The following is a 25,845-nucleotide window of genomic DNA, read 5'->3' on the forward strand; positions in this document are numbered from 1 at the left end:
TTAAGTGAGGCCAATCAACCCTGGAAAATCACAGGTGGAAAGCTCAATTTCAGGCTTCAAACTGCGAGTCAACCTATCATTTGCGTCGCTCTCCAGGTCTGGAAATAAAATCGTCCGCAGAGAAAGATTTTATGTCTTATTCCTGGCTGGCGCACTGAGCAGCATTCATCATCTGATGAGAGATGCAATTTATTTCAAATTTTACAAAAACAACAAAAAAAACAAGATGTATCAGTGGATATTTTGCGTGATAAAGGACGTCATTGGCAATGAAAAATAAAATAAAATAAATGGCTGAAGTATGTCTTTTGTTACGGTTGAAAAAAGACACGACAAGTTCAACCGCAGATCAAAAATAAATTAAAATCTGCATTATTGTCTAAAAAATAATTTGCTCTTAAAGTTAAAAAAAAAAAAAAAAATCCTCACTGATCTCCAAAGCCAATCAGATACTTCCTGTATCAATACACATTGGTAAACCTTATAAATATTAATAGCCAGTAATATTTTGTGCATTTAGAAACGGATCTGGCTCCACAGAGTTGGTTAGATTTAGCTCTTGTGAAAGCCTCACATATATTCACAGCTCTTACTGTAAAGAAGCCTTTTCGTATGTGGAGGGTGAACCTCTCCTCTCGGTGTAAAGTGTGTCCCCTAGTATCTTTTATGATTACCCTAAAGTGATAACTAAGGGGTTTCTTTATAAAACAAATTACACAGCCATCTGCCCAGTGAATCTGCATGTATGTTGGTTTTGTGCAAATTGGGCAAAAAGTGCATCTTCATTAGGTGATTTTCTCTTCTGAATGAATTTTCTTTTAATATGGGCTGTAGTAAATAACGCAATTAGGACACTAGATGGAGCCAAGGAGCATGGAATATACAAAATTATTTGTAACGACAGACACACTGTAACAATTCTAGAAAATGCTAGAGGGAATTAGCAGGTAAATGTAAACAATACTGCAATGCACATTCAGCGGAAAGACTCATTCTGAATAGCAATGGATTGACATATTATCCTACATTTACAGTAACCTGAAATAGTCAACTGTAGTGTCAAAAAGTTTGTTACAAATACACTTTCCTTTCCTTTCTCCTTTCATTTTCCTTTTCCTTCCTCCCTTTTTTCTTTTTCCTTTCTTCTTCCTTCCCATCTCTTTCTTCACTTCTTCCTTCCCTTCCTCTCTCTCTCCCTCCCCTCCTCCCTTCTCCTTCCTTCATTCCCACATTTCCAAATGTTCTTCCTTCCATCCTTAATTTCAAATGTCCTTCCTCCATCCATTCCTCTCTTTTTCCTTCCTTCCTATTTCCTTTCATACTTTCTTTCCTCCCTTCCTACCTCCCCCCTTTTCTTCCTTCTTTTTTCCTTTCTTCCCTCCCTCTCTATCCCCCATCTTTCTTTCCCCACCTCCCCCCCCCTACTTTTTTCCATTCTTCTTACCTCCCCTACCCCTCTTCATTCCTTCCTTCTTCCCCATCTTTCCTTTCCGTTCCTTTCTCCTTTTCCTTTCCTTCCTTCCTTCTTTTTCATTGTTTCCTATTTCTTTCCATCACCTTCTTCCCTTCTTCCTTCAATCCCTTCCTCTCTCTCTCCCTCCCTTCATTCCTTCCCTCATTTCAAAATGTCCTTTCTCCCTCCATTCTTTCTTTCTTCCTTCCTCGCCATCTTCCTTCCATTATTCCTTCCTTTCTTCCTTCCTCCCCATCTTCCTTCCATTATTCCTTCCTTTCTTCCTTCCTCCCCATCTTCCTTCTATTATTCCTTCCTTTCTTCCTTCCTCCCCATCTTTCTTCCATTCTTCCTTCCTTTCTTCCTTCCTCCCCATCTTCCTTCCATTCTTCCTTCCTTCCCATCTTCTTTTCTTCCTGCATTCTCTCCTTCCTGTCTCATCCTTTTTCTTCCTTCCTTCCCTCTCTTTCCCCCATCTTTCTTTTATCTCCCCCTCCTTCCTTCCTTCCTTCCACCCTTCTTACTTCCCCTACCCCTCTTAACTCCTTCCTTCTTCCCCATCTTTCCTTTTCTTTCTCCTTTTCCTTTCCTTCCTTCCTTCTTTTTCATTGCTTCCTATTTCTTTCCATCGCCTTCTTCCCTTCTTCCTTCATTCCCTTCCTCTCTCTCTCCGTCCCTTCCTTCCTGCCTTCCTTCCCTCATTTCCAAATGTCTTTCCTCTCTCCATTCTTTCTTTCTTCCTTCCTCCCCATCTTCCTTCCATTCTTCCTTCCTCCCCATTTCCTTTCTTTCCTTCCCATCTTCCTTCCATTCTTCCTTCCTCCCTCCTCATCTTCCTTCCGTCCTTCCTTCCTCCCCATCTTCCTTTCCTTCCTTCCCATCTTCCTTTCTTCCTGCATTCTCTCCTTCCTGTCTCATCCTTTTCTTCCTTCCTTCCCTCCCTCGCTTTCCCCCATCTTTCTTTTATCTCTCCCCCCCCTCCATCCTTCCACTTTTATCTCCACCCCCCATCCTTCCATCTTTCTTACCTCCCCTACCCCTCTTAACTCCTTCCTTCTTCCCCATCTTTCCTTTCCTTTCTTTTCCTTTCCTTTCCTTTCCTTTTTCCTTTTCCTCCTTCTTTTTCCTTTTAATTTCCCTTTTCGTTTCTGTTCTTTTTTTATTACTTATTTTGCCTATTCTGTCCTCTTCACTCCCTCGCTCTCTAGTAAAAAAAAAATAAAAAAAAGTTCTCACTTACAGAAAGATCTTTCTTTATTGTACATCACAGGACACAGAGCAGCCATATTCATTACTATCTGGGTTATACGCCACCTATAGGTGAATGGACACTGGCAACCAATTAAGACAGGAAGTCCCCTCTATATAACCCCTCCCATACAGGAAGTACCTCCGTTTTTTTCGCCAGTATCTTAAAGGTGATGGTCACGGTTGGAGAAGCTCTCTATTTTTTTAGTTTTTTATCAAAGAAGAAGAAAGAAGATTATGCTACAAACCCCGATCAAGATCTCTGATCTACGGGGATTAGCAATCAGATCCATCCAAGAGTAGAAGACTAAAAGGATGGTAGCTGAGCCTCAGTCAAGGAGAAACGAGGTTTTGCCTGTAATGTGACCTTCTTAGGTGCTGGACCCTGTGATTTGGACCCTTGGTAAAACCAACCCCAAAGGCTTTCTACAAGTTCAAGTGAGTGTCCCCTAAAAAAACAAAGGGATCCTGTCCTTGAAGGTCGACAAGCGACAGAAACCCGCCATGATGGGTGAAGATTGGATTCTTGTTATAAGCAGAATCCTGTGGCGGGAATGGTAAGTTCACTTTAAAAATATTTTTTTAAATATTTTTTTTATGTGCTGTTCCCTTCTGAGTTACAGATACTGAGTGCCATTTTAGGTCTCCACCTGAGGCAGTATCAGCTGTGACAAAGCGTACCTTGTTTGCTTACATTCTGCTCTGCTGATGCTTGGCATACAGGTTTTCGCCTGGGCACAGATGCGACCGCGCAATCATCCTCTCTGTGACTCCAGGTCAGGGATCGCCTTCGGTGGCATCCCTGTGGCAATGGATAGTGCGTGCACGTGGAGCCGGGAGGGGGGTGTCTTGATGTTTTAGGCATGCACGTGGATGCTGACGTGCACGTAGCACGCCACACATGTGCAGTAACAAGCGCAAATGGCACAACTTTTTAAGGAACTGTTCCCAGCCTGCGAGCTTCTGATAGAGGCTGGAGGGGATGTATTGCAACAGCAGCTGGGTGCGTGAGTCACTGTGGGTACGGGCAGGTCCCATTACTTTAGGATAGGCAGTGCAGTGTGTGATAAGCGTATAGCTTGGCACAAACCTTGAGTACACTAAAGTCAGTACCTCAAGTTTTCCTTGCCTGGAGCAATGTCCGCCCGAAAGTGGAGTGGGGGGGGCACATCTGGAAGGGGCACTATGGTGCCACCATCAGGATTAGAAGATCATAGCAGTGCTTCCTCTGTGTTTACCTCCCCAGAAGGGCCATAGGAAACTAGCCAATCTGAGCCATTACAGTTGTCAGGCATAGTCCAGTGCTTCTGTCTCAGCCTACGTCACTAAGGACGATTTGGTATTGGCGCTAGCTGGCCGTGAGGGTAAAATTGCTGGCATGATTGCAGCATCACAAGGAGGAAGGAAACATGAGAGATCCCCCTCACCTGAGCCCCCTGTTTTAGTTCAGGATTGGGCAGAGGATGTGGAAGAAGTAGCTGTTAATGACCCAGTAGAAGGTCAAGCTGAGGTTTCCACTTTTGGGGAGTCAGGATCTTAGGAGACATTTTCAGCCTCTCAACCCCAGTAAATGTTTATTCAGTCTCTTACTGAAATGGTCCGGTTTGGATTAAAATGACCTCCCTTAGAGGTGTCTAAAGTCTCTTTTTCCTCTTCAGGCTCATTGCGCCCTCCTCTAAATCCTCAGGCTTTTCCCTTGCATCCACTCTTAGAGCAGATAATTTATGCTGATTGGGATCATCCTGATAGGATTTTAGTTCCTCCCAAAAGGTTTTCTTTGTTGTATCCTATGGAGGAAATGTTCACAAGAAAATGGAGTATACCTGCTGTGGATGCTGACAATTCTTCTGTTAACAAAAGCTTAACTTGTCCTGTGGATAATGCCCAGGTTTTTAAGGATCCAGCTGATAAGAAGTTGGAATGTTTACTAAAAGCTTCCTATGCTATTACGGGGGCTGCAATACAGCCATCAGTGGCAGCTATAGGAGTTTGTCAGTCTTTAAAAGACCAATTGGCAGATCTACCTTGAACTCTACGTATTGCCGTAGATGCTCTTAAAGACTCCATTCAGCAAATATCACGGTGTGCTCTTTTGTAAGTACATATGCGCTGAAACCTGTGGCTAAAAAGCTAGTCTGCGGAATTACCGTGTAAAAAATTGCTGTCTGGCTTTCCCTTTCATGGGGAGCGTCTATTTGGTGACGATCTGGATAAATATATCCAAAAGATTTTGGGGGAGGGGAAGAGTGCTTTTCTACCACTTAAACTCAGACTCCCAGTACTTCTCCCAGTACTTCTAATCCCAGACTCCCAGTACTTCTAATCCCAGGCAGTTTTGATGGCCCCAACCATCTAGATCTGGAACCAAGCCTTCAGGTCAACGACAGAAGAAACCCTGGGCCCAAAGACCTACCAAGTCTAGCTCCAAATCTAGCTTGTGAAGGGGCGCCCTCACTCAGTCGGGTGGGGGGAAGGCTGCTATGGTTCGTGGAGGTCTAGGTGGAAATAATTCAGTTTTCTTTTGTTTCTGGACCTGGACCATTTAAGGTCTCAAAGAGTGATTACAGAAATTCCGGACAACGAAAGATTCATGGGTGCTGCATATGCTTTTCACCAGTGAGGCCACCATTGTGTCCTTGGGATCTAAATTTGGTGCTGCCAGTTTTACAGAAACAGCCTTTTGAGCCCATGCAGCATTTTCCTCTGGTTCTTTTGACCAGAAAGTCAGTCGTTTTGGTTGCAGTAACTTCAGCCAGTTGGGTATCGGAATTGGCAGCTCTTTCTTGAAAAAAGCCATTGTTGGGTGATTCTACATCCACACTCAGATTTTTTTCCCAAGGTGGTGTCCACTTTTCATTTAAATCAGGACATTATACTACCTTCCTTCTTTCCAAATCCTCAAACAGCAGAGGAAAGTTTGTTACATTCTCTCGATGTAGTACGGGCATTCAAGATGTATTTGAAGAGGTCAGCCCAGATTCGTAAGACAGACTTTTTGTTTGTGCTGCCAGAAGGGCCTAGGAAAGGGCAGGCAGCATCTAAGTCTACAATTACTCAATTAATTTTCCAGGTTATTATCCAGGCGTATGGTTCAAAAGGGAAGGTACCACCTTTTCCGGTAAAGTCACATTCTACCAGAAGAATAGGTGCCTCTTGGGAAGTTCCCCTTCAAGCATCCCATGGCTCAGATTTGCAAGGCCGCTACTTGGTCTTTGATGCATACTTTCACTAGATTCTATCAAGTGGATGGTAGGACCCAGGAGGAGTCTGCATTTGGCCAAAGTGTTCTGTGGGCAGCTATGTAGATCTTTTGCGGTCTGAGGGTGATGTTTTTATGTTGTCCCCCTCCCCTCAAGTGCATTGCTTTGGGACGTTCCAGAAAGTAATAAATATGGCTGCTCTGTGTCCAGTGATGTACGATAAAGAAATATGGATTTTTCCTACAACTTACCTGTAAAATCTATTTCTTGGCGTACATCATGGAACACAGAGGTCCCTCCCCTCTTGCCTGGGATGTTTATTGATTGCTACAAAATTGAGGTACTTCCTGTATGGGAAGGGTTATATAGAGGGGGACTTCCTGTCTTAATTGGTTGCCAGTGTCCATTCACCTATAGGTGGCGTATAACCCAGATAGTAATGAATATGGCTGCTCCGTGTCCCATGATGTACTCCAATAAATGGATTTTACAAGTAAGTTGTAGGAAAAATCCATATTTCATCTACATAATCCTAAGCATTCAGTTGATCAATCTAAGTCTTGTCTGTACTTTTAATTGTGAAATGAAATACCAGCTGAACCCAGCAGGGAAGGAGTTAAGGTGCTGAAGGAACATTAGCGTCTGCCATGTGCTGTTTTCACACATTTAAATTATTCACGTGATGAATGAACTATTAATTTTTTAGCCTTTTTACAATGGGCTGTCACATTGGCTCTCCGTCAGCCTGACCGCCCTGCCGTGTCTAATGGTCTGAGTGCCTCCAAGTGTGTGAACTGTCCAGCTCCGTGACAAAAACATCCGGAACACCGCTGGCCCTTTCTTTGGGGATTGGTCTCATTCTTATTGGGTGAATTCGTTTTTTTTTCCTAAGAATGCTTTCCTGTTTTTTGTTTTTTTTTGCTGCCACTCATAAACAATTAAGGACAAGCAAATTAGATCTGGCAATGCAAATGAGATTAGTCTTGATTGACCGCACTGAGGTCTCTCCAGACAGAGCGAAGTTCTGAACTCCAGGCACGCTGTTCCAAATATAGTGAGTTGGCGCAGATCTGCATCCCTGGAAGACATGACTGACAAAGGATTTACATTGTGGTGCATTTTTTTTTTAAATAAAGGACATGTAAAATAAAAAGGTCAGTGTGTTGATTTACTGTTAACTGTTCTTAGAAAGTGAGGAGGGGTATGGGGCTATGTACCCCTTACTCAGTTATGTCAACATAAAGACAAGTGTTTTGCCAGAGGGGTCCCCCTGATTTTTATAGAGGGCTTCCAGATACTGATAAGCTCCCTGCCTGTAGACCCCCACAACCACCGGGCCAAGGTTGTGGGGAAGAGGCCCCTGTCTTCGTCAAAATAAAGACAAAGTGCTTTTCCAGAGGGGTCCCCCTGATTTTTATATAGGGCTTCCAGATTCTGATAAGCTCCCTGCCTGTAGACCCCTACAACCACCGGGCCAGGTTTGTGCAGAAGAGGCCCTTGTCTTCATCAACACAAAGGCAAAATGATTGGCCTAGGGGGGTCTCCCTGATTTTTATAGAGGGCTTCCAGATTCTGATAAGCTCCCTGCCTGCAGACCCCCACAACCACCAGGCCAGGGTTGTGGAGAAGAGGCCCTTGTCTTCATCAACATAAAGACAAAGTGCTTTGCCAGAGGGGTCCTCCTGATTTTTATAGAGGGCTTCCAGATTCTGATAAGCTTCCTGCCTGCAGACCCCCACAACCACCGGGCCAGGGTTGTTCTGAAGAGGCCCTTGTCTTCATCAACATGAAGAAAACATATTTTGCCAGAAGGGTTCCCCTAAATTTTTATAAACGGTTTCCAGATTCTAATAAACCCCCCCATGCACAGACCCCCACAACCACCGGGCCAGGGTTGTGCAGAAGAGGCCTCTGTCTTCAGCAACATAAAGACAAAGTGCTTTGCCAGAGGGGTCCCCCTGATTTTTATAGAGTGCTTCCAGATTCTGATAAGCTCCCTGCCTGTAGACCCCCACAACCACCAAGCCAGGTTTGTGCGGAAGAGGCCCTTGTCTTCATCAACACAAAGTCAAAATGCTTTGCCTAGGGGTGTCTCCCTGATTTTTATAGAGGGTTTCCAGATTCTGAGAAGTTCCCTGCTTGAGGACCCCACAAGCACCATTCCAGGGTTGTGGGGAAGAGGCCTTCGTCTTCATCATCATAAAGACAAAGTGCTTTGCCAGAGGGGTCCCCCAGATTTTTATAAAAGAGCTTCCAGATTCTGATAAGCCCCCTGCCTGCAGACCCCCACAAACACAGGGTCAGGGTTGTGCTGAAGAGGCCCTTGTCTTCATCAACATGAAGGCAAAGTGTTTTGCCAGAAGGGTGCCCCTAAATTTTAATAAAGGGTTTCCAGATTCTAAAAAAAACCCCATGCTCAGACCCCCACAACCACCGGGCCAGGGTTGTGCAGAAGAGGCCCTTGTCTTCATCAACACAAAGTCAAAATGATTTGCCTAGGGGGATCCCCCTGAATTTTATAGAGGACTTCCAGATTCTGATAAGCTCGCTGACTGAAGACCCCCCACAACCACCGGGCCAGGGTTGTTAGAAAGAGGCCGTTGTCCTCAGTATTAGGGGTCCCCCCCTGGCAAGGTACCCCTCATGCTGAGGGTATGTGTCCTGCTATAGTTCTGGAGGGGAGAGTAGGGGTGCACATTTTCCCTCCCCCTTTCCTGGTCTTCCAGGTTGCATGCTCATATAAAAGTCTAATATGGATTTGAGATGGGGGCACTCTTTTTTTTTTTCCTTTTTGCAGTGCATTTCCCCCTAAAACCCAACCCAGATCTGAAGGGTCTGGAATGAAATATTGGGGAGACCTCAACCCCCTCCATATTGAGGAGGCCATGTGGTCTGATACAGTTCAAAAGTGGAGTGTGGGGGGGTGCTAATTTGCCACTCCCCTTTCCTGGCCTGCCAGGTTGCACGCTCAGGTGAGTCTAACATGTACAGTATATAATGGAGGAACCCACTATTTTTTATTTTTTATTTTCTTGATTTTTGCATGGGGTGTCCCCCTAAAATCCAGCTTAGATCTGAAATGTCTGAAATGGAATAAAGTTCCCACGCTGTTTATATTTTTTTGTTTTTGAAATTTATAATAGAATATTTATAAATATATAAATTAATAAGTTTTATATATTTAAAAATGTATATATATATATATATATATATATATATACATAATAATAAAAGTGTGTATGTGTGTATGTTTTTTTTTACAGTGAAAGTAAAAAAAACTAAATATTTTTCTTTTGCTTATTCGCTTCTAAAAGTGATCCCGCCCACAGGAATATTTTTATCTTACAGAGAATCGGCCATAGTAAAAAAAAAAAAAAAAAAAAGTAGTATCTAACAAAAAAACGAAATATATGTCTTTGGTATTAAAACAATTAAAATGAAAAAAAAATAAAAAAATATGTATGTATATATATATATATATATACATATATATATATATATAAAAAAAAAAAAAAAATATATATATATATATATATATATATATATATATATATATATTTTTTTTTTTTTTTTAATTTCAATTTTATTTTAATTTTAACTGTTTTAATACCAAATACATTTTTTAATAATAAATATGTTTCAATAAATCATTATATGGTACCATTAAGAGACTATGGACTGGATTTGCAAATAATTTAAGTCCCTTTAAAAAAAAAAAAAAAAAAAACATATGGAAACGTCCAAAAAAAAAAAAAATTCTGCCTGGAAAGACTTCAAAAAGGAGATGTAACCGGTGCTGGAAATGTTGAAAAGGTTTATCTGGCAAGAGAAATCCATAGCGGAGAGAAAATAAAGAATTTTACCTAATCCAGGGCCCATACTGTATGGAGTGGCTCAGAGCCACCCTATCAGCGAGAAGCACTTTGTGGGTCTTAGAAAACGGGCGCTCACAGGCAGATAATTGCATTCCAAACCCAAACAAACAAAAAATAGAGGAAAAAAAAAAAAAAAACACTCCACACCCCGGTTTCAGCTACACACAAACCCAAATTCTTTTCAGCGCCGTCCAAAGCCCAAGAGAGCCCGCGGCTACTCGAAAACCAGCCTCGCTCGCCCAGATTCATGTATCCCGAGGATGGCAGGAAAAGTGCCCTCTTCAGTGCTGTGCGAGTGCCAACGCCGGGAGAGTTTGCCAGGAACTCGGCGCATTCGTGAAAAGCGTTTGAAATCAATTATTTCAGAAAACAACACTGATTGTTCTTATCAAAAGGCCCCTCAGGACGGAGCGATAACCTTCCGCGACTGGAGTCACAGCCACAGAAAAAACAGAACAGTGGCGGCGGAGAGCGCAGAGACAACGGTACGTAGGGGGGGGGGGGGGAATGTATGCGCTCGGAGCAGCTGTACAAATTTCCTCGACGTGTTAGGAAAATAATCTGTCGTACCACCTGATGGTCGTTGAAAAAGCGCCAAGCTGTATGAAATCACGTTCTAATATTAAGATTGTAACACGAGCCGGAATTATTGCTGATAAAGGGAACACACAAAATTATTTTCTTCAAAAATATTCGATTATATTAAACCACTTGCCGACTGGTCCATAGTAAAAAATATGTCATTGCTTTGATGTTAAATAAATGTTTTTTTTTTTTTTACTATGGCCGATTCTCTGCAAGATAAAAGTACTCCTGTGGGCGAATTCGCCACAGGGTCACTTTTAAAAGTGAATAAGCAAAAGAAAAATATATATATATATTTTTTTTTTTACTTTTTCTGTGTGGCAGAGCTGTATAAATCGCAAGACTGCATGTACAGATATGCAGCTCTTTGGCAGGCCAAACAGATCCCTCATCTGTATTTAACCATTGGTTTGGCTAAATGTTATGAATTTTAAAGGAAGGAGATTTCAACATGGACACTTAGACACAAGTCCCGAGCCTTTGGTCAACAACCGCTGCTCAGTCACCCTTGATATTAGACTTTTTTACTAATGACAAGAGACTGCTTGACATTTCCTGCTTTGTGTAGTATTAATAATAATAATAATTTAATTTATTACAAATTACATATTCATACCGCATGCGGCCACTAGATGGAGCCGAGAATTATATGACATTCCTATAAAAATAAGGCCAAGTCTCATGATTTGGTCATGACGTAAGTCATCAACCACTGCTTGGTCACCCTTGATATTAGACATTTTTACTAATGACAAGAGACTGCTTGACATTTCCTGCTTTGCGTAATAATAATAATAATAATTTAATTTATTACAAATTACATATTCATACCGCATGCAGCCACTAGATGGAGCCGAGAATGATATGACATTCCTATAAAATTAGGCCAAGTCTCATGATTTGGTCATGACGTAAGTCATCAACCACTGCTTGGTCACCCTTGATATTAGACATTTTTACTACGACAAGAGACTGCTTGACGTTTCCTGTGTTATGTAATAGTTTATCACATTACAAACGCCATATGCTGTGCTGTTCACAAGTAAATCATTGATTTAAAATGGGAAATACCATATGCGGCCACTAGATGGAGCCAAGGATTATAAGAAATACCTAAGATACCTGGCTCCATCTAATGGCCAAATTTGGTATTTTTTCAATTTAAATCAATGATTTACAAATGACTTGCACAGGATAAAACCTATTTCATTCATTTTTTTCCAATTCACACAGAACCAATGCACAGACACTTTCACTGGGTGAATAGCTATGTGAATCCTTTATAAATCAGCCCCTTAAACTGGATCTAGCAGCAGCTATATTTTTCCTGTGAAGAAATGTGTCATTACAAAAGCCAAATCCTGTGCTGTTCTACTGTATATCATTGATTGATAATGGGAAATACCACGCGTGACCACTAAATGGAGCTGCGACTTATAAGCATTACCTAAAATACTAGGCCAAGTCCCCCAAGTCTTTGGTCATGACGTAAGTCAACAACTGCTGCTCAGTCATCTTTGATTTTAGACATTTTTAGGATGACAAGAGACTGCTTGAAGTTTCCCGTGTTCTGTAATAGTTTATTACATTACAAAAGCCATATTCTGTGCTGTTCAAAAGTAAATCATTGATTTAAAATGGGAAATACCGCATGTGGCCACTAGATGGAGCCAAGGATTATAAGAAATACCTAAGATACTTAGCTCCATCTAATGGCCAAATTCTGTATTTTTATCATTTTAAATCGATTTACAAATGACTTGCACAGGATATAGCCTATTTCATTCATTTTTTTTCCCCCATTCACACAGAACCAATGTACAGACACTTTCACTGGGCGAATGGATTTGTGAGTCCTTTATAAATTAGCCCCTAAACTGGATCTAGCATCAGCTATATTTTTCCTGTTAAGAAATGTGTCGTTACAAAAGCCAAATCCTGTGCTGTTCTACTGTAAATCATTGATTGAAAATGGGAAATACCACGTGTGGCCACTAGATGGAGCTGAGAATTATAAGAAATTCCCAGGATACTAGGCCAAGCCACACAAGTTTTTGTTAATGATGTAAGTCAACAACTGCGGCTCGGTCACCCTTGATATTAGACAATTTTACTACGACAAGAGACTGCTTGACATTTCCCGTTTGGTGTAATAGTTTATTACCTCGGATGTGTTTATTCTATTTCCAGGCTTGTAAAGGATATTATTAAACCCCCCTATATAAGGCGCCAAATAACGCGTCTCCACTTGACGTACATTTCTATGATGAATCTTAGCGCTCCCACAGCCCGACTCCGCATCACCTGGAGGACAGAATGAGGTCCCCCCCCCCACCCCCCCCCCTGCGCCTTTTGCCGCTAACCAATAAAAGCAGAGAGCGCATCTTAGGTAAGGTTTTCCGTGGCCTACTTACAAAGTTCAATGCCTCAGTCAGGGGCGCAATAATTGCAACCGTCTACGAAGAGCAACAGCTGCACGCCAACACCATAAATTATTCACCGCAGCCTCGCGGATTTCTAGGTTAGGATAACAATCGCACTGGCTGCGATTCAAAGTGTTTTGCTCGGTTCCATGGCAAGGAAGAAATGTTTTCCCCAACTTCAACAAGAACTTCAAGTTTACAGTAGAGAGATTTCTTCGCACAAAAAAGAAAAAAAATGGATAACGATCGGACTGACTGCTATTCAATGGGTTTCGTTTGGTGGCAATTGGCAAAGGAAAAGCGTCAAGTTTAGGGAATTTGGATAAAGTTAATTGAAAAAAAAAGAGAAACTTACCTCTGTGAAAATACCAGCCCCATTTATTTTTATGCATTGCAGTAACGCGCGTTTTAATGAGCGCAATAAAGCTGCATGGCCCTTGATTTTGAATTGCAGCCCAGCACACTAAGCCAATGCACAATATTGTGGCACGCCTCATTTTCCGGGACAATTTGGCACATTGCCAACCCATTATTTTAAATTGGCCTTAAAATTTTTTTGCATTGACCTACTAAAATCTTTGACATGTCCTTCACATGTGCATTTTTTTATCCTTTGCTGCTCCATATTTTTATGATGCCCGGCTAATAGGAGTCTGCATATCCCTTACACTTAGGAGGGATTTATAAAAACATTTCATAGCCATTAGCCCGGTAAAAGTGCATGTACATTCCTTCTGTGCGCATGGGGCAAGAAAAAAAAAATGTTAATAAAGCTATATTGTTCAAATGTAAATAATAGATCTAAAATGGGAAATGGCACATTTGGCCACTAGATGGAGCCAAGCATTGATTTAAATGGGAAATACCACATTTGGCCACTAGATGGAGCCAAGCATTGATTTAAATTCGAAATACCACATTTGGCCACTAGATGGGGCCAAGCATTGATTTATATGGGAAATACCACATTTGGCCACTAGATGGAGCCAAGCATTGATTTAAATGGGAAATACCACATTTGGCCACTAGATGGAGCCAAGCATTGATTTAAATGGGAAATACCACATTTGTCCACTAGATGGAGCCAATCATTGATTTAAAAGGGAAATACCACATTTGGCCACTAGATGGAGCCCAGGATTGTAAGAAAGTCCTAAAATAATAAGCTCCATCTAGTGGCTAAATGTGATTTTAGACCAACAATTTAAATTGGACGTACACAGGTTATAGCCCATATCATTCATTTTTTCCTTATTGGCACAGAACCAATTTACAGACACTTTCACTGGGCGCATGACAGTGCAGTCCAAAAATGGGCCTCTAACATTTTTTTGCATCTAACTTTTTTTTTATCCTTGCTGCACCATATTTTTATGATGCCTGGCTAATAGGAGAGTGCAAATCCCTTACACTTAGGGGGGGGGGGGATTTACAAAAAAAAATTCATAGCCATTAGCCCAGTAAAAGTGCATGTACATTTGTTCTGTGCGCATGGGGCAAAAAAAAAAAAAAAAAAATGTAAAAAAGCTATATTGTTCAAATGTAAGTAATAGATTGAAAATGGGAAATGGCACATTTGGCCACTAGATTGAGCCAAGCATTGATTTAAATGGGAAATACCACATTTGGCCACTAGATGGAGCCAAGCATTGATTTAAATGGGAAATACCACATTTGGCCACTAGATGGAGCCAAGGATTGTAAGAAATTCCTAAGATAATAAGCGCCATCTAGTGGTTAAATGCATTTTTTTCCATTTTAATCCAATAATTTTCATAGGTCCTGCACAGGATATGGCCAATCTCATTAATTTATTTTCCTTATTCGTACAGAACACTTTCACTGCCTGCTCTGCTACAACTTCCTTTGTTTGGCCGATGGCAGTGGGTGGGCAGGACATTTGGGGTCACGTTGGGGGTGGAGTGCGGTTCAGTCAAGCTGAAGAAAGAACTGCATCTTGCATCACTGAGCTGGGATCAGAGCTTAGTTGGTTGGTGGTGGTGAAGAGGAAGGGTGGAGCTTTCATGGACTGGCCTGCCCAATAAATGCATAGGTGCTACATTGCTGCTGCACAATTCCTATACCTGTGAGCTGAGCTGATTTTGTTGTGTCTTTACTGGAAGGGATGTTGTCTTGCTTTACTGGGATGTCTTTTTGCTGGATTAGGCTGTCTATTTGCTGGATGGGGATGTCTCTTTGCTGCATTGGGCTGTCTTTTTGCTGGACTGGGCTTTCTCTTTACTGGATTGGGATGTCTGTTTTCTGGAAGGGAAAATCTCTTTGCTATATGGGAATGTCTCTTTGCTGGATTGGGCTGTCCCTTTGCTGGAGGGAATGTCTCTTTGTTGTATTTGGATGTCTCTTTGCTGGATGGGGCTGCCTCTTTGCTTGAGGGGGTGTCTCTTTGCTGGATTGGGATATCTCTTTGCTAGAGGGGATGTCTCTTTGCTATCTAAGGGTGCCTCTTTGCTGGATTGGTCTGTTTTTTGCTGGAGGAAATGTCTCTTTGCTGGATTGGAAATTTATCTTTGCTGGAGGGGATGTCTCCTTGCTGGATTGGGCTGTTTCTTTGCTAGATTGAGCTGTCTCTTTGCTATATTAAGATGTTTCTTTGCTGGATTGGGCTTTCTCTTTTTTTCTTTTTTTTGCTGAAGGGGATGTCTCTTTGCTGGACTGGGATGTATCTTTGATGAAGGGGATGTCTCTTTGCTGGACTGGGATGTCTTGTTGCTGGATGGTAGTGTCTCTTTGCTGGATGGGGATGTCTCTTTGCTGGACTGGCATGACTCTTTGCTATATGGGGATGTCTCTTTGCTGGGCTGGGATATCTTGCTGCTGGATGGTAGTGCTCTTTGCTGGATGGGGATGTCTCTTTGCTTGATTGGGATGTCTTTTTGCTGGAGGGGGTGTCTCTTTGCTGGATTGGGATATCTCTTTGCTAGAGGGGATGTCTCTTTGCTATCTAAGGGTGCCTCTTTGCTGGATTGGTCTGTTTTTTGCTGGAGGAAATGTCTCTTTGCTGGATTGGAAATTTATCTTTGCTGGAGGGGATGTCTCCTTGCTGGATTGGGCTGTTTCTTTGCTAGATTGAGCTGTCTCTTTGCTATATTAAGATGTTTCTTTGCTGGATTGGGCTTTCTCTTTTTTTCTTTTTTTTGCTGAAGGGGATGTCTCTTTGCTGGACTGGGATGTATCTTTGATGAAGGGGATGTCTCTTTGCTGGACTGGGATGTCTTGTTGCTGGATGGTAGTGTCTCTTTGCTGGATGGGGATGTCTCTTTGCTGGACTGGCATGACTCTTTGCTATATGGGGATGTCTCTTTGCTGGGCTGGGATATCTTGCTGCTGGATGGTAGTGCTCTTTGCTGGATGGGGATGTCTCTTTGCTTGATTGGGATGTCTTTTTGCTGGAGGGGATGTCTTTTTGTTATATAAAGATGTCTCTTTACTGGATTGGGCTGTTTTGTTTTTGCTGGAGTGGATGTCTCTTTGCTGGATTGGGATTTCTCTTTGCTAGAGGGGATGTCTCTTCACTTAATAAGGATGCCTCTTTGCTGGATTGGTCTGTTTTTTTTTTTTGCTGGAGGAAATGTCTCTTTGCTGGATTGGAAATTTCTTTTTGCTGGAGGGGATGTCTCTTTGCTTAATTGGGCTGTTTCTTTGCTAGATTGGGCTGTCTCTTTGCTATATGGAGATGTCTCTTGGACTGGGAGGCCATTAAAGTTCATGTGCGTGTAAAGGCAGGCGTCCCAATACTTTTGGTAATATAGTGTATGTCTTGGGGAGGGGGGGATCCTGTCCCGGTACTGCTCCTGTCACTGTCGGTAGACAAGCACTCACTCACAGCGAGCTCCGCCCAGCGCGGTGACGTCACAGCCCTCCCACCTGATGCGTTTTGTCCAATAGGGACTTTTCCAAAGGTAGCAAAGTTTTTCAAATTTTGCTTGTACATTTAAATCCTGCAGCGTTCGCTTTGTGAATTGAACCCACAATTAAATATAATGATTCCGATGCTGTATATAACTTATAAAACATCAGCTCTGAGCGCAGAAGTGTCGCCGGCCCCTTTTAGCAGAGAGCGCCCCACCCCCCATCCTGGGAATTCAGGGCACGTGAAGCAGTCAGCTAATGATGCATTGAGGAAGTACGCCTCCCCATTAGTCTTCATTTTCCTTATTTACTAGGAAACAGAAGAGGACAAAGACGGTGAACCAGAAACAACCCGCTTCCCTCTCCTAACATGATGACTTAATAATATTCTCATTTATGCGTGATGTCATCGATCAACCTGTTCCTGCTCTCCAGGCTCTAGTAAGCTTCTTATTTATTAATTATCCTCAAATTTGTGATGACAAGTTGCAGAGAATGCAAAAAAATATGTTGCGTTCTCGCAAGCACCTGAAATAGTCAAGTACTCCGATGTTGGCATAAAAAGTATTTTATTGGTTTTTACTGTGAAGGTCAAATGAAAAGTTATAGATCTGAAATGTATATACGATGGAGACGTCACCCTGTGTGTGGTGGCACCACAGCCAGCCAATGAATGCAAGTATGAAGAGAAAAACCAAGGTAGCCACCGGTAATCCCATAAAAATCAGTACTCAATTATATATAAAAATACTACATTTATTTATAAACAACATAATCAAATATTCATCAAAACCATACCATGAATGATATGCATGAAGGTTCTAAACAGCATGCTCCTACAGCAAAATAACCCATAAGTTGCCCATCGTGTGCCAGGGTCTGGTGTCTGTGGATCACAGAAACGAATGACCTCCCGTGTCCGGGCCAATATGGATTCTAATGTGTAGACACCAATGGATCGCTACGCGTTTCGTTAAGCAGCTTCCTCAGGAGATCCTGGATAGTAGCCATGAGGCATCAAATATCTTCTCACTTTCAATATGAAAGAGTGATGATGGTGACAGGTCATTCTTGTATTGAAAATATCCACTATATATCAGTTTCCTGCTTGCTATGCGGGCCAATCCAACATGTGGCAAAAACCCCTCCAGCAGGGAAACAGTAGAGCTGTCCACTCTGTACACTCCCTACTGTACACTACCTCTGTACACTACCTCTGTACACTCCTTACTGTACACTCCCTCTGTACACTCCCTCTGTACACTCCCTCTGTACACTCCCTACTGTACACTCCCTCTGTACACTCCCTCTGTACACTCCCTACTGTACACTCCCTACTGTACACTCCCACTGTACACTCCCTCTGTGCACTCCCTCTGTGCACTCCCTCTGTGCTCTCCCTCTGCGCGCTCCCTCTGTGAGTTCCCTCTGTATACTCCCTCTGCACACTCCTTCTTTGAAATCCCTCTGCAAACTCCATCTATGTACTCCCTTTATGCAATCCCCCTGCGCACTCCCCCTGCATACTCCCTCTGTACACTCCCTCTGTGCACTCCCTACTGTAAACTCCCTCTGTACACTCTCTCTGTACATTTCCTACTGTACACTCCCTCTGTACACTCCCTCTGTACACTCCCTACTGTACACTCCCTCTGTACACTCCTTACTGTACACTCCCTCTGTGCACTCCCTCTGTGCTCTCCCTCTGCGCGCTCCCTCTGTGAGTTCCCTCTGTATACTCCCTCTGCACACTCCTTCTTTGAAATCCCTCTGCAAACTCCATCTATGTACTCCCTTTATGCAATCCCCCTGCGCACTCCCCCTGCATACTCCCTCTGTACACTCCCTCTGTGCACTCCCTACTGTAAACTCCCTCTGTACACTCTCTCTGTACATTTCCTACTGTACACTCCCTCTGTACACTCCCTACTGTACACTCCCTCTGTACACTCCCTCCTGTACACTCCCTTCTGTACACTACCTACTGTACACTCTCTACTGTAAACTCCCTCTGCACACTCCCTCTGTACACTCCCTACTGTACACTCCCTCTGCACACTCCCTACTGTGCACTCCCTCTGTACACTCCCTACTGTACACTCCCTCTGTACACTCCCTACTGTACACTCCCTTCTGTACACTCTCTACTGTACACTCCCTCTGCACACTCCCTACTGTGCACTCCCTACTGTACACTCCCTCTGCACACTCCCTACTGCACACTCCCTCTGTACACTCCCTACTGTACACTCCCTCTGCACACTCCCTCTGTACACTCCCTCTGTACACTCCCTCTGCACACTCCCTACTGCACACTCCCTCTGTACACTCCCTCTGTACACTCCCTCTGCACACTCCCTCTGCACACTCCCTCTGCACACTCCCTCTGTACACTCCCTCTGCACACTCCCTCTGTACACTCCCTCTGCACACTCCCTACTGCACACTCCCTCTGTACACTCCCTCTGCACACTCCCTCTGCACACTCCCTCTGCACACTCCCTCTGTACACTCCCTCTGCACACTCCCTACTGCACACTCCCTCTGTACACTCCCTACTGTACACTCCCTCTGCACACTCCCTCTTTACACTCCCTCTGCACACTCCCTACTGCACACTCCCTCTGTACACTCCCTACTGCACACTCCCTCTGTACACTCCCTACTGCACACTCCCTCTGTACACTCCCTACTGCACACTCCCTCTGTACACTCCCTACTGCACACTCCCTACTGCACACTCCCTCTGTACACTCCCTACTGTACACTCCCTCTGTACACTCCCTCTGTACACTCCCTCTGTACACTCCCTCTGCACACTCCCTCTGTACACTCCCTACTGTACATTATCAGATAGTGTTGCTGTCACTGGGTATGTACACACATGACAGTTACTGATCCAATGCATTATACAATAAAGGGTTATTGCTGGCTAAGAGAAGGCAGCCTGTGACTTGCACTGCCAAAGAAGCATATTATTTCCAAAGAAAATATTAATTAACTATCCACATAGTTTGACATTTTAATGCCTCCTGACTGGGTGACTAAGAGGACCTGTAACTCGCTTTAGCAGCTCATTTTTCAAAAATGTTCCAACGGGCAGAATTTAGGAAATGTCATAAAACGCATAAGCGCCGAGCCACAGGTTGGTTTCATTACCACCTAAACTCCCGGTATTAAAGATTCTCAACTCATTACAGCCAGAGACACTGAGAGAAATTAACACAAGGGATGAAAAATATCGGGACCAGCTCATTCCCTTCAGACTCGCATTAAGCTCAGTTCAGTAATCTTCACCAATGTTTTTAAAAATATCTTTCAAAACAGCGACAGAGGCATAAGAGCTTTAGAAAAGTCTGATGCAGCATAACTGAGAAAGTATACGGCCTCCTCTGGATTTTTTTTCCCATTTCCATGGGACTCAGGGTAATCTGGTTGTCCTTGCAACACTGGATCTCTTGACTACGAGGCCACCTGACCAGGATTTTATTGAACAATGTCATGGCAGTAGCCTACATCAACCGTCAATGGAGCATAAGGAGTCAGAGAGAAGCAGATCTCATTCTACCTTGGGTGGAACTCAATGTACTGGTCCTGTCCATAGTACACCTTATAAAGGACAATGCCTATTTGTTGACTCCTTGGAAATGTACATTAAGCAAGTTATGGGGGAACCCCAGCAGAAGAAAGAATAGCCCCAACTTTTGGTTCCTGAGAATAAAAAGAGTTCTCTTAGACATCCAAGTCCAAGACCAAGCCTGGCTCGTCACCATTCCTCTGTAAGACCTGGACTTAAAAAACTGCCAAGTTTGTGAACAAGCCCTCCTTACGATGACAAGGTGGCATCCATTGTGAGCACCTTACAAGACATTAGGAGAAAGGACTTCCCCATTTCTAGCACTGGACTGTAAATCTATGAGCCAAGCCTATGATCAGGTGTCCTGTAACGTACTCCAAAAAAAAATGTTTTACAGAAAGGTCAAAAATTATATATTTTTCCTTGCAACACTGGATATTTCGACTATGAGGCCACCTTACCAGGATTCAGGCAGACAACCTAATGGCGGTAGCTTACATCAAGCATCAACCATCAATGGGGGGCACAAAAAGTCAAAGAGAAGCAGATCTCATTCTACCTTGGGGTTTTTACAATGAATACCGTGCTGCAACTATGTGCCAACTGTTTGGCACATGGTTGAGGTGTGGCCCCCATTGACTTCAATTGGCGCCCCTGGGAAGAGAAGAACGTCTGCCTAGTGCAGGGGTAGGCAACCTTGGCTCTCCAGCTGTGCTGAAACTACAAATCCCATCATGCCTCTGCCTTGGGGTGGCATGCCTGTGGCTGTCAGAGTCTTGCAGTGCCTTATGGGACTTGCAGTTCTACAACAGCTGGAGAGCCACGGTTGCCTACCCCTGGCCTAGCGCAACAAAAAAAAATTGCTGAACCATAAAGTGAAGTGCCAAGGCATTGTGAACAGATCTGAGTGGCCGCTATATCCACTTGTAGGCAGGCAGTCAGAGGACGGTAAAAGTCAACCACCTATTTCTACTGCCTCCAAGGCATTTTGGCGAGTATAGAAAATTGTGGAAATCAACAAGTAAGTATCACTATAGGAGGCAACAATGTTGCAACAGATCTCTGACAAGACATGAGAGATTGTTTTGGTAAAACCAAGATTTTACATGAATAAGGGGATTTGTGAATTCCCAAATAACCACAAAAAAATTGTTCAATCCACTGAACAAAGTGATCTGGTCAACCCCACTAGGAGGGTTACTGGTAAAACTCTATTTAGATCTGCCCCTATCAACCGTAATGATGTCATTAAAGAGACCCTGTCAGTCTTTGTACAATCCTGAATTAGAATAACATCTTTTGGAGACTGCAAAGGTTTCAATTATTTGTAGTCACAATTGCTCCTTTGAATTACTGTATGCAGGTAACGGACAGGTAATAAGCCCCTTTTTCCTTCCCAGCAGTGTAGAGTACTAATCTATGCATTTCCAATTGAGTGCATGTATACCCAGGGTTTTTTTTTGATTTTTTTCAGAAAATAGGTTCAGGTATACCTCCCTTCTGAGTCACCCCTCATCTCCGCCCTTACACACCTCTGAACATCATCTCTTGGTTCACCCAACCTACCTCTGAGTACCGCTCCTTTTGGAGAACACAGAATCAAGTATCATTTTGTATTGCTAAGTGCCCATTCAGACTGGCGCGACACGACTTTGTGGGGCGACCTGTGAAGTCGCGGTGCACAGCGTGCACCGCAACCTCGGCGCGACTTTTACGGACTTCATATAATTGAAGTCAATGCAAGTCGCCTCCAGGTCGCCCCAAAGTAGTACAGGACCCTTTATCTAAGTCGTGTCGCTCCTATTAGAACGGGTCCTGTACTATTCAATGGCGAGCAACCGACCGTGACTTGTCAGGCGACCAAGTTGCCTGACAAGTCGCGCTAGTGTGAATGGACCCTTAGTCATCTGTATGGAATTTCTTAATGATAATACAAAACGCAGTAAAATAGATCCCCTGCAGCCAGCAACAATAGATTCCATCAGAAACAATAGGCCCTCCCAGCAACAATAGACCCCCACCATAGATCTCCCATCATACAGCATCAGTAGATCTCGCCCTCAACCGTGGATCCCTCCCAGAGCAACAACTACCCCCCCCCCCTCACAAGAAACACACCCCAGCAACAATAGATCCCCACAAGCAACAAAAGAGTTCCCCAGCAACAGTAGATTCTTCTAGAAACAATAGATCCCCAGGAAGGAAGTTCCTCCAACTTACAGAAAGGGGTTGGTCAGTGATTTATAGCACACAGCTCATTAACTATCAGAGGAGACCACAGGGCTGTGTTGCTGATCTGAAATGGACAGCTTCTTGAGGTGCTGCCACAGAGACTCAAAAACGTGGCAGCACTTCCCGTATGACCAACATGAAGATGACCTCAGAGACAGAGGTCTGTCCATAGCACAGTTCATAGGTAAATATACAAAAAAATGTAAAATTGACCTGTGGGGTTGAGGTGCCTCCAGGTGATGATGGGGTCGGGGCGGCCATTGGCAATGCACACCAGAGTCACGTTGCTGCCTTCATTCACAGTGATGTCTGCGGAGATGTTGGAGATCTTTGGTGGAACTGTGAAAAGGAACACAACATGGCAAATGAGGGTTAGCGATGCTAATGCTGACATAAACAATACATTTAAAAGATAACTCCAGCTATTGAGTTGGGTATGCAGAAATATTAGATGTCAGACAAAGGATTTGTACAGTAATGAATGTACGCCTATTGGCTCCCATTCTTCCTGTGGAGCTACATGACTACATAGTATAAGGATATATTAGTGACCTAATTTCCATCATCTTCAAACCTCCACTCACATAGTGGTATTTATCTCGATCCCTACAACAATCCTATCAATTACTTTAGAACTGATTCTGTCCCAAAACTTTCCAGCTCTCACTACCCAACTTTCCTACACGTGACCAATCACGTATCAAAGTCCAAGGGGGTTTCTATCCTCTTCGCTAAGCATTTTCCTTTCCAAATCTTAGATACCCGTTCTGACAAGGAAGGTCGATACCTTTTTGTAAAGGGCATACTTCACAGAAAACCTATGACTTTAGCAAAAATATATGCAATGAACACAAAGCAAGTCCCATTTTTCCGATCTACAACACAATTACTGCAGAGAAGGGCCGTCACCCGGAAGTGCTGATGGACTCTACTTGCCCCTTGCAGGGGATGAACATATTCTGCACATAGGACTACAAGGACCATTGGAAACTTATTCTGCACCTACTACCCTTCATCAAAAATAAACGTAGGATTTATGAGTGCAAGGCTTCGCTTACAAAAATAATGGTATGCATTAAAACTTGGAAAAGCATATATTGAAAGAACCGTTTTAAATGACAATTTCAGCCTTAAGGGAGGGCAAATGTAACCAAAGCGTTTTCAATGAGCATGTGTCACTTATGATATAATTCATTATACTGTATGTGCACCTCCCTTTTCAATTTCCTGTAATTCTCTCTTTATTGAGTAGACCCTATAATCTGATGACAAGTAGGCATAGATTAATTATGCGGAGTGGGCGGAGCTTCATGGAAGTGGGTGTGGCAAGTGATTGATAGCTGTGCTGCAAAGTGTCCCTGGAAATTTTTTTCAAATGTTGGCAACTACCGTATTTATCGGCATTTAACACTCACTTTTTCCTCCTAAAAAAGGAGGAAAAAGCAGCAGTGCGTGTTATACGCCGATATGAAAAAAAAAAAGTCCAAGAAGCAGCGCCGAGATGTAGAAGGGGGCGGGCGGGGCCGAGGAGAAGGAAGGACGCGCTGTCATCCGAAGACCCGCCTCCTATGCCGTCTATCATAGGCGCCGGGACTTCCGAGGATAGCGCGTCCTTCCTTCTCCTCGGCCCTGCCTGCCCCCTTCTACATCTCTGCGCTGTTTCCTGGACTTTTTAAAAAGTGATCCAGATAGAATCAATGGCGCTGGCGAGGCTGCAACTATGGGCACTGCGCTGGCGAGGCTGCAACTATGGGCACTGTGCTGGCGAGGTTTCAACTATGGGCACCGCGCTGGCGAGGCTGCAAGTATGGGCACTACTCTGGCGAGGCTGCAACGATGGACACTGTGCTGGCGAGGCTGCATTCGTGGGCACTGCGCTGATGAGGAGGCTGCATTCGGGGGCACTGCGCTGATGAGGAGGCTGCATTCGTGGGCACTGCGCTGATGAGGAGGCTGCATTCGTGGGCACTGAACTGATGAGAAGGCTGCATTCATAGGCACTGCGCTGATGAGGAGGCTGCATTCGTGGGCACTGCGCTGATGAGGAGGCTGCATTCGTGGGCACTGAGCTGATGAGGAGGCTGCATTCGTGGGCACTGAGCTGATGAGAAGGCTGCATTCGTGGGCACTGCGCTGATGAGGAGGCTGCATTCGTGGGCACTGCGCTGATGAGAAGGCTGCATTCGTGGGCACTGCGCTGATGAGGAGGCTGCATTCGTGGGCACTGCGCTGATGAGGAGGCTGCATTCGTGGGCACTGCACTGATGAGGAGGCTGCATTCGTGGGCACTGTGCTGATGAGGAGGCTGCATTCGTGGGCACTGCGCTGATGAGGAGGCTGCATTCGTGGGCACTGCGCTGATGAGGAGGCTGCATTCGTAGGCACTGCACTGATGAGGAGGCTGCATTCGTGGGCACTGAGCTGATGAGGAGGCTGCATTCGTGGGCACTGCGCTGATGAGGAGGCTGCATTCGTGGGCACTGCGCTGATGAGAAGGCTGCATTCGTGGGCACTGAGCTGATGAGGAGGCTGCATTCGTGGGCACTGCGCTGATGAGGAGGCTGCATTCGTGGGCACTGCGCTGATGAGGAGGCTGCATTCGTGGGCACTGCGTTGATGAGAAGGCTGCATTCGTGGGCACTGCGCTGATGAGAAGGCTGCATTCGTGGGCACTGAGCTGATGAGGAGGCTGCATTCGTGGGCACTGCGCTGATGAGGAGGCTGCATTCGTGGGCACTGCGTTGATGAGAAGGCTGCATTCGTGGGCACTGCACTGATGAGGAGGCTGCATTCGTGGGCACTGGTGAGACTTTTTTCCTGAAATTTCTCTCCTAAAATTTAGGTGCGTGTTATACGCCGATAAATACCTTATCTGGGGTAAGCATTTTACCAAATAGTTTACTAGGGGATGTTTATGTTATTGCGCTCATTGTGTTAAGCTACAAAACACAGTGTTTAATACTATTTTAGTAATAAAAGATAGAATTTTTTTCTTTTTTGTACAATGTTGCTGTTTATTGTGACACGTCAGGAGTTTATTGATGGAGAAGCTACTTGAAGGTCCACTTTAAGCCAATCTTCTCTCTTAATGGGTGCTCCATCTCTACTGAACATTTCATTCTGCGGCTGAAGACCTCTGATGTACTCCGCGTCTTCTAATGAGATGAGAAGAGAAGAAGGCAGCGGGGGGGGGGGGGGGGGGGGGGGATGAAGTGTCTCTGAGTTCTGGTTGTTCCGAGCGGCTCTTATCCTCAGTATTAAAAAAACAAGTATTTTTCAATTTATAATATCTAAATCCCAAGAATGGCGGGCCGACGGGGAGAGCAAACATTAGCGAACATCATTTTTATTGCGGAGGGAGCGGGCCGTGTCACCGCATGGA

At 44.0% G+C, this 25,845-nt stretch overlaps 1 protein-coding gene across 1 annotated transcript in view; it reads right to left on the reverse strand.

Moving 5' to 3' along the window:
• LSAMP (limbic system associated membrane protein) overlaps positions 1–25,845 on the reverse strand; it is a 1,007,988-nt gene that overhangs the window by 324,422 nt on the left and 657,721 nt on the right. The window contains exon 3 of the mRNA XM_082245475.1: positions 22,677–22,802. Coding sequence (XP_082101601.1) covers positions 22,677–22,802 — 126 coding nt within the window. The remainder of the gene's footprint in view (positions 1–22,676; positions 22,803–25,845) is intronic.

Source organism: Pelophylax lessonae (genome assembly GCF_965119305.1).
Source record: "Pelophylax lessonae genome assembly, chromosome: 2".
Classification (NCBI taxonomy): Eukaryota; Metazoa; Chordata; class Amphibia; order Anura; family Ranidae; genus Pelophylax; species Pelophylax lessonae.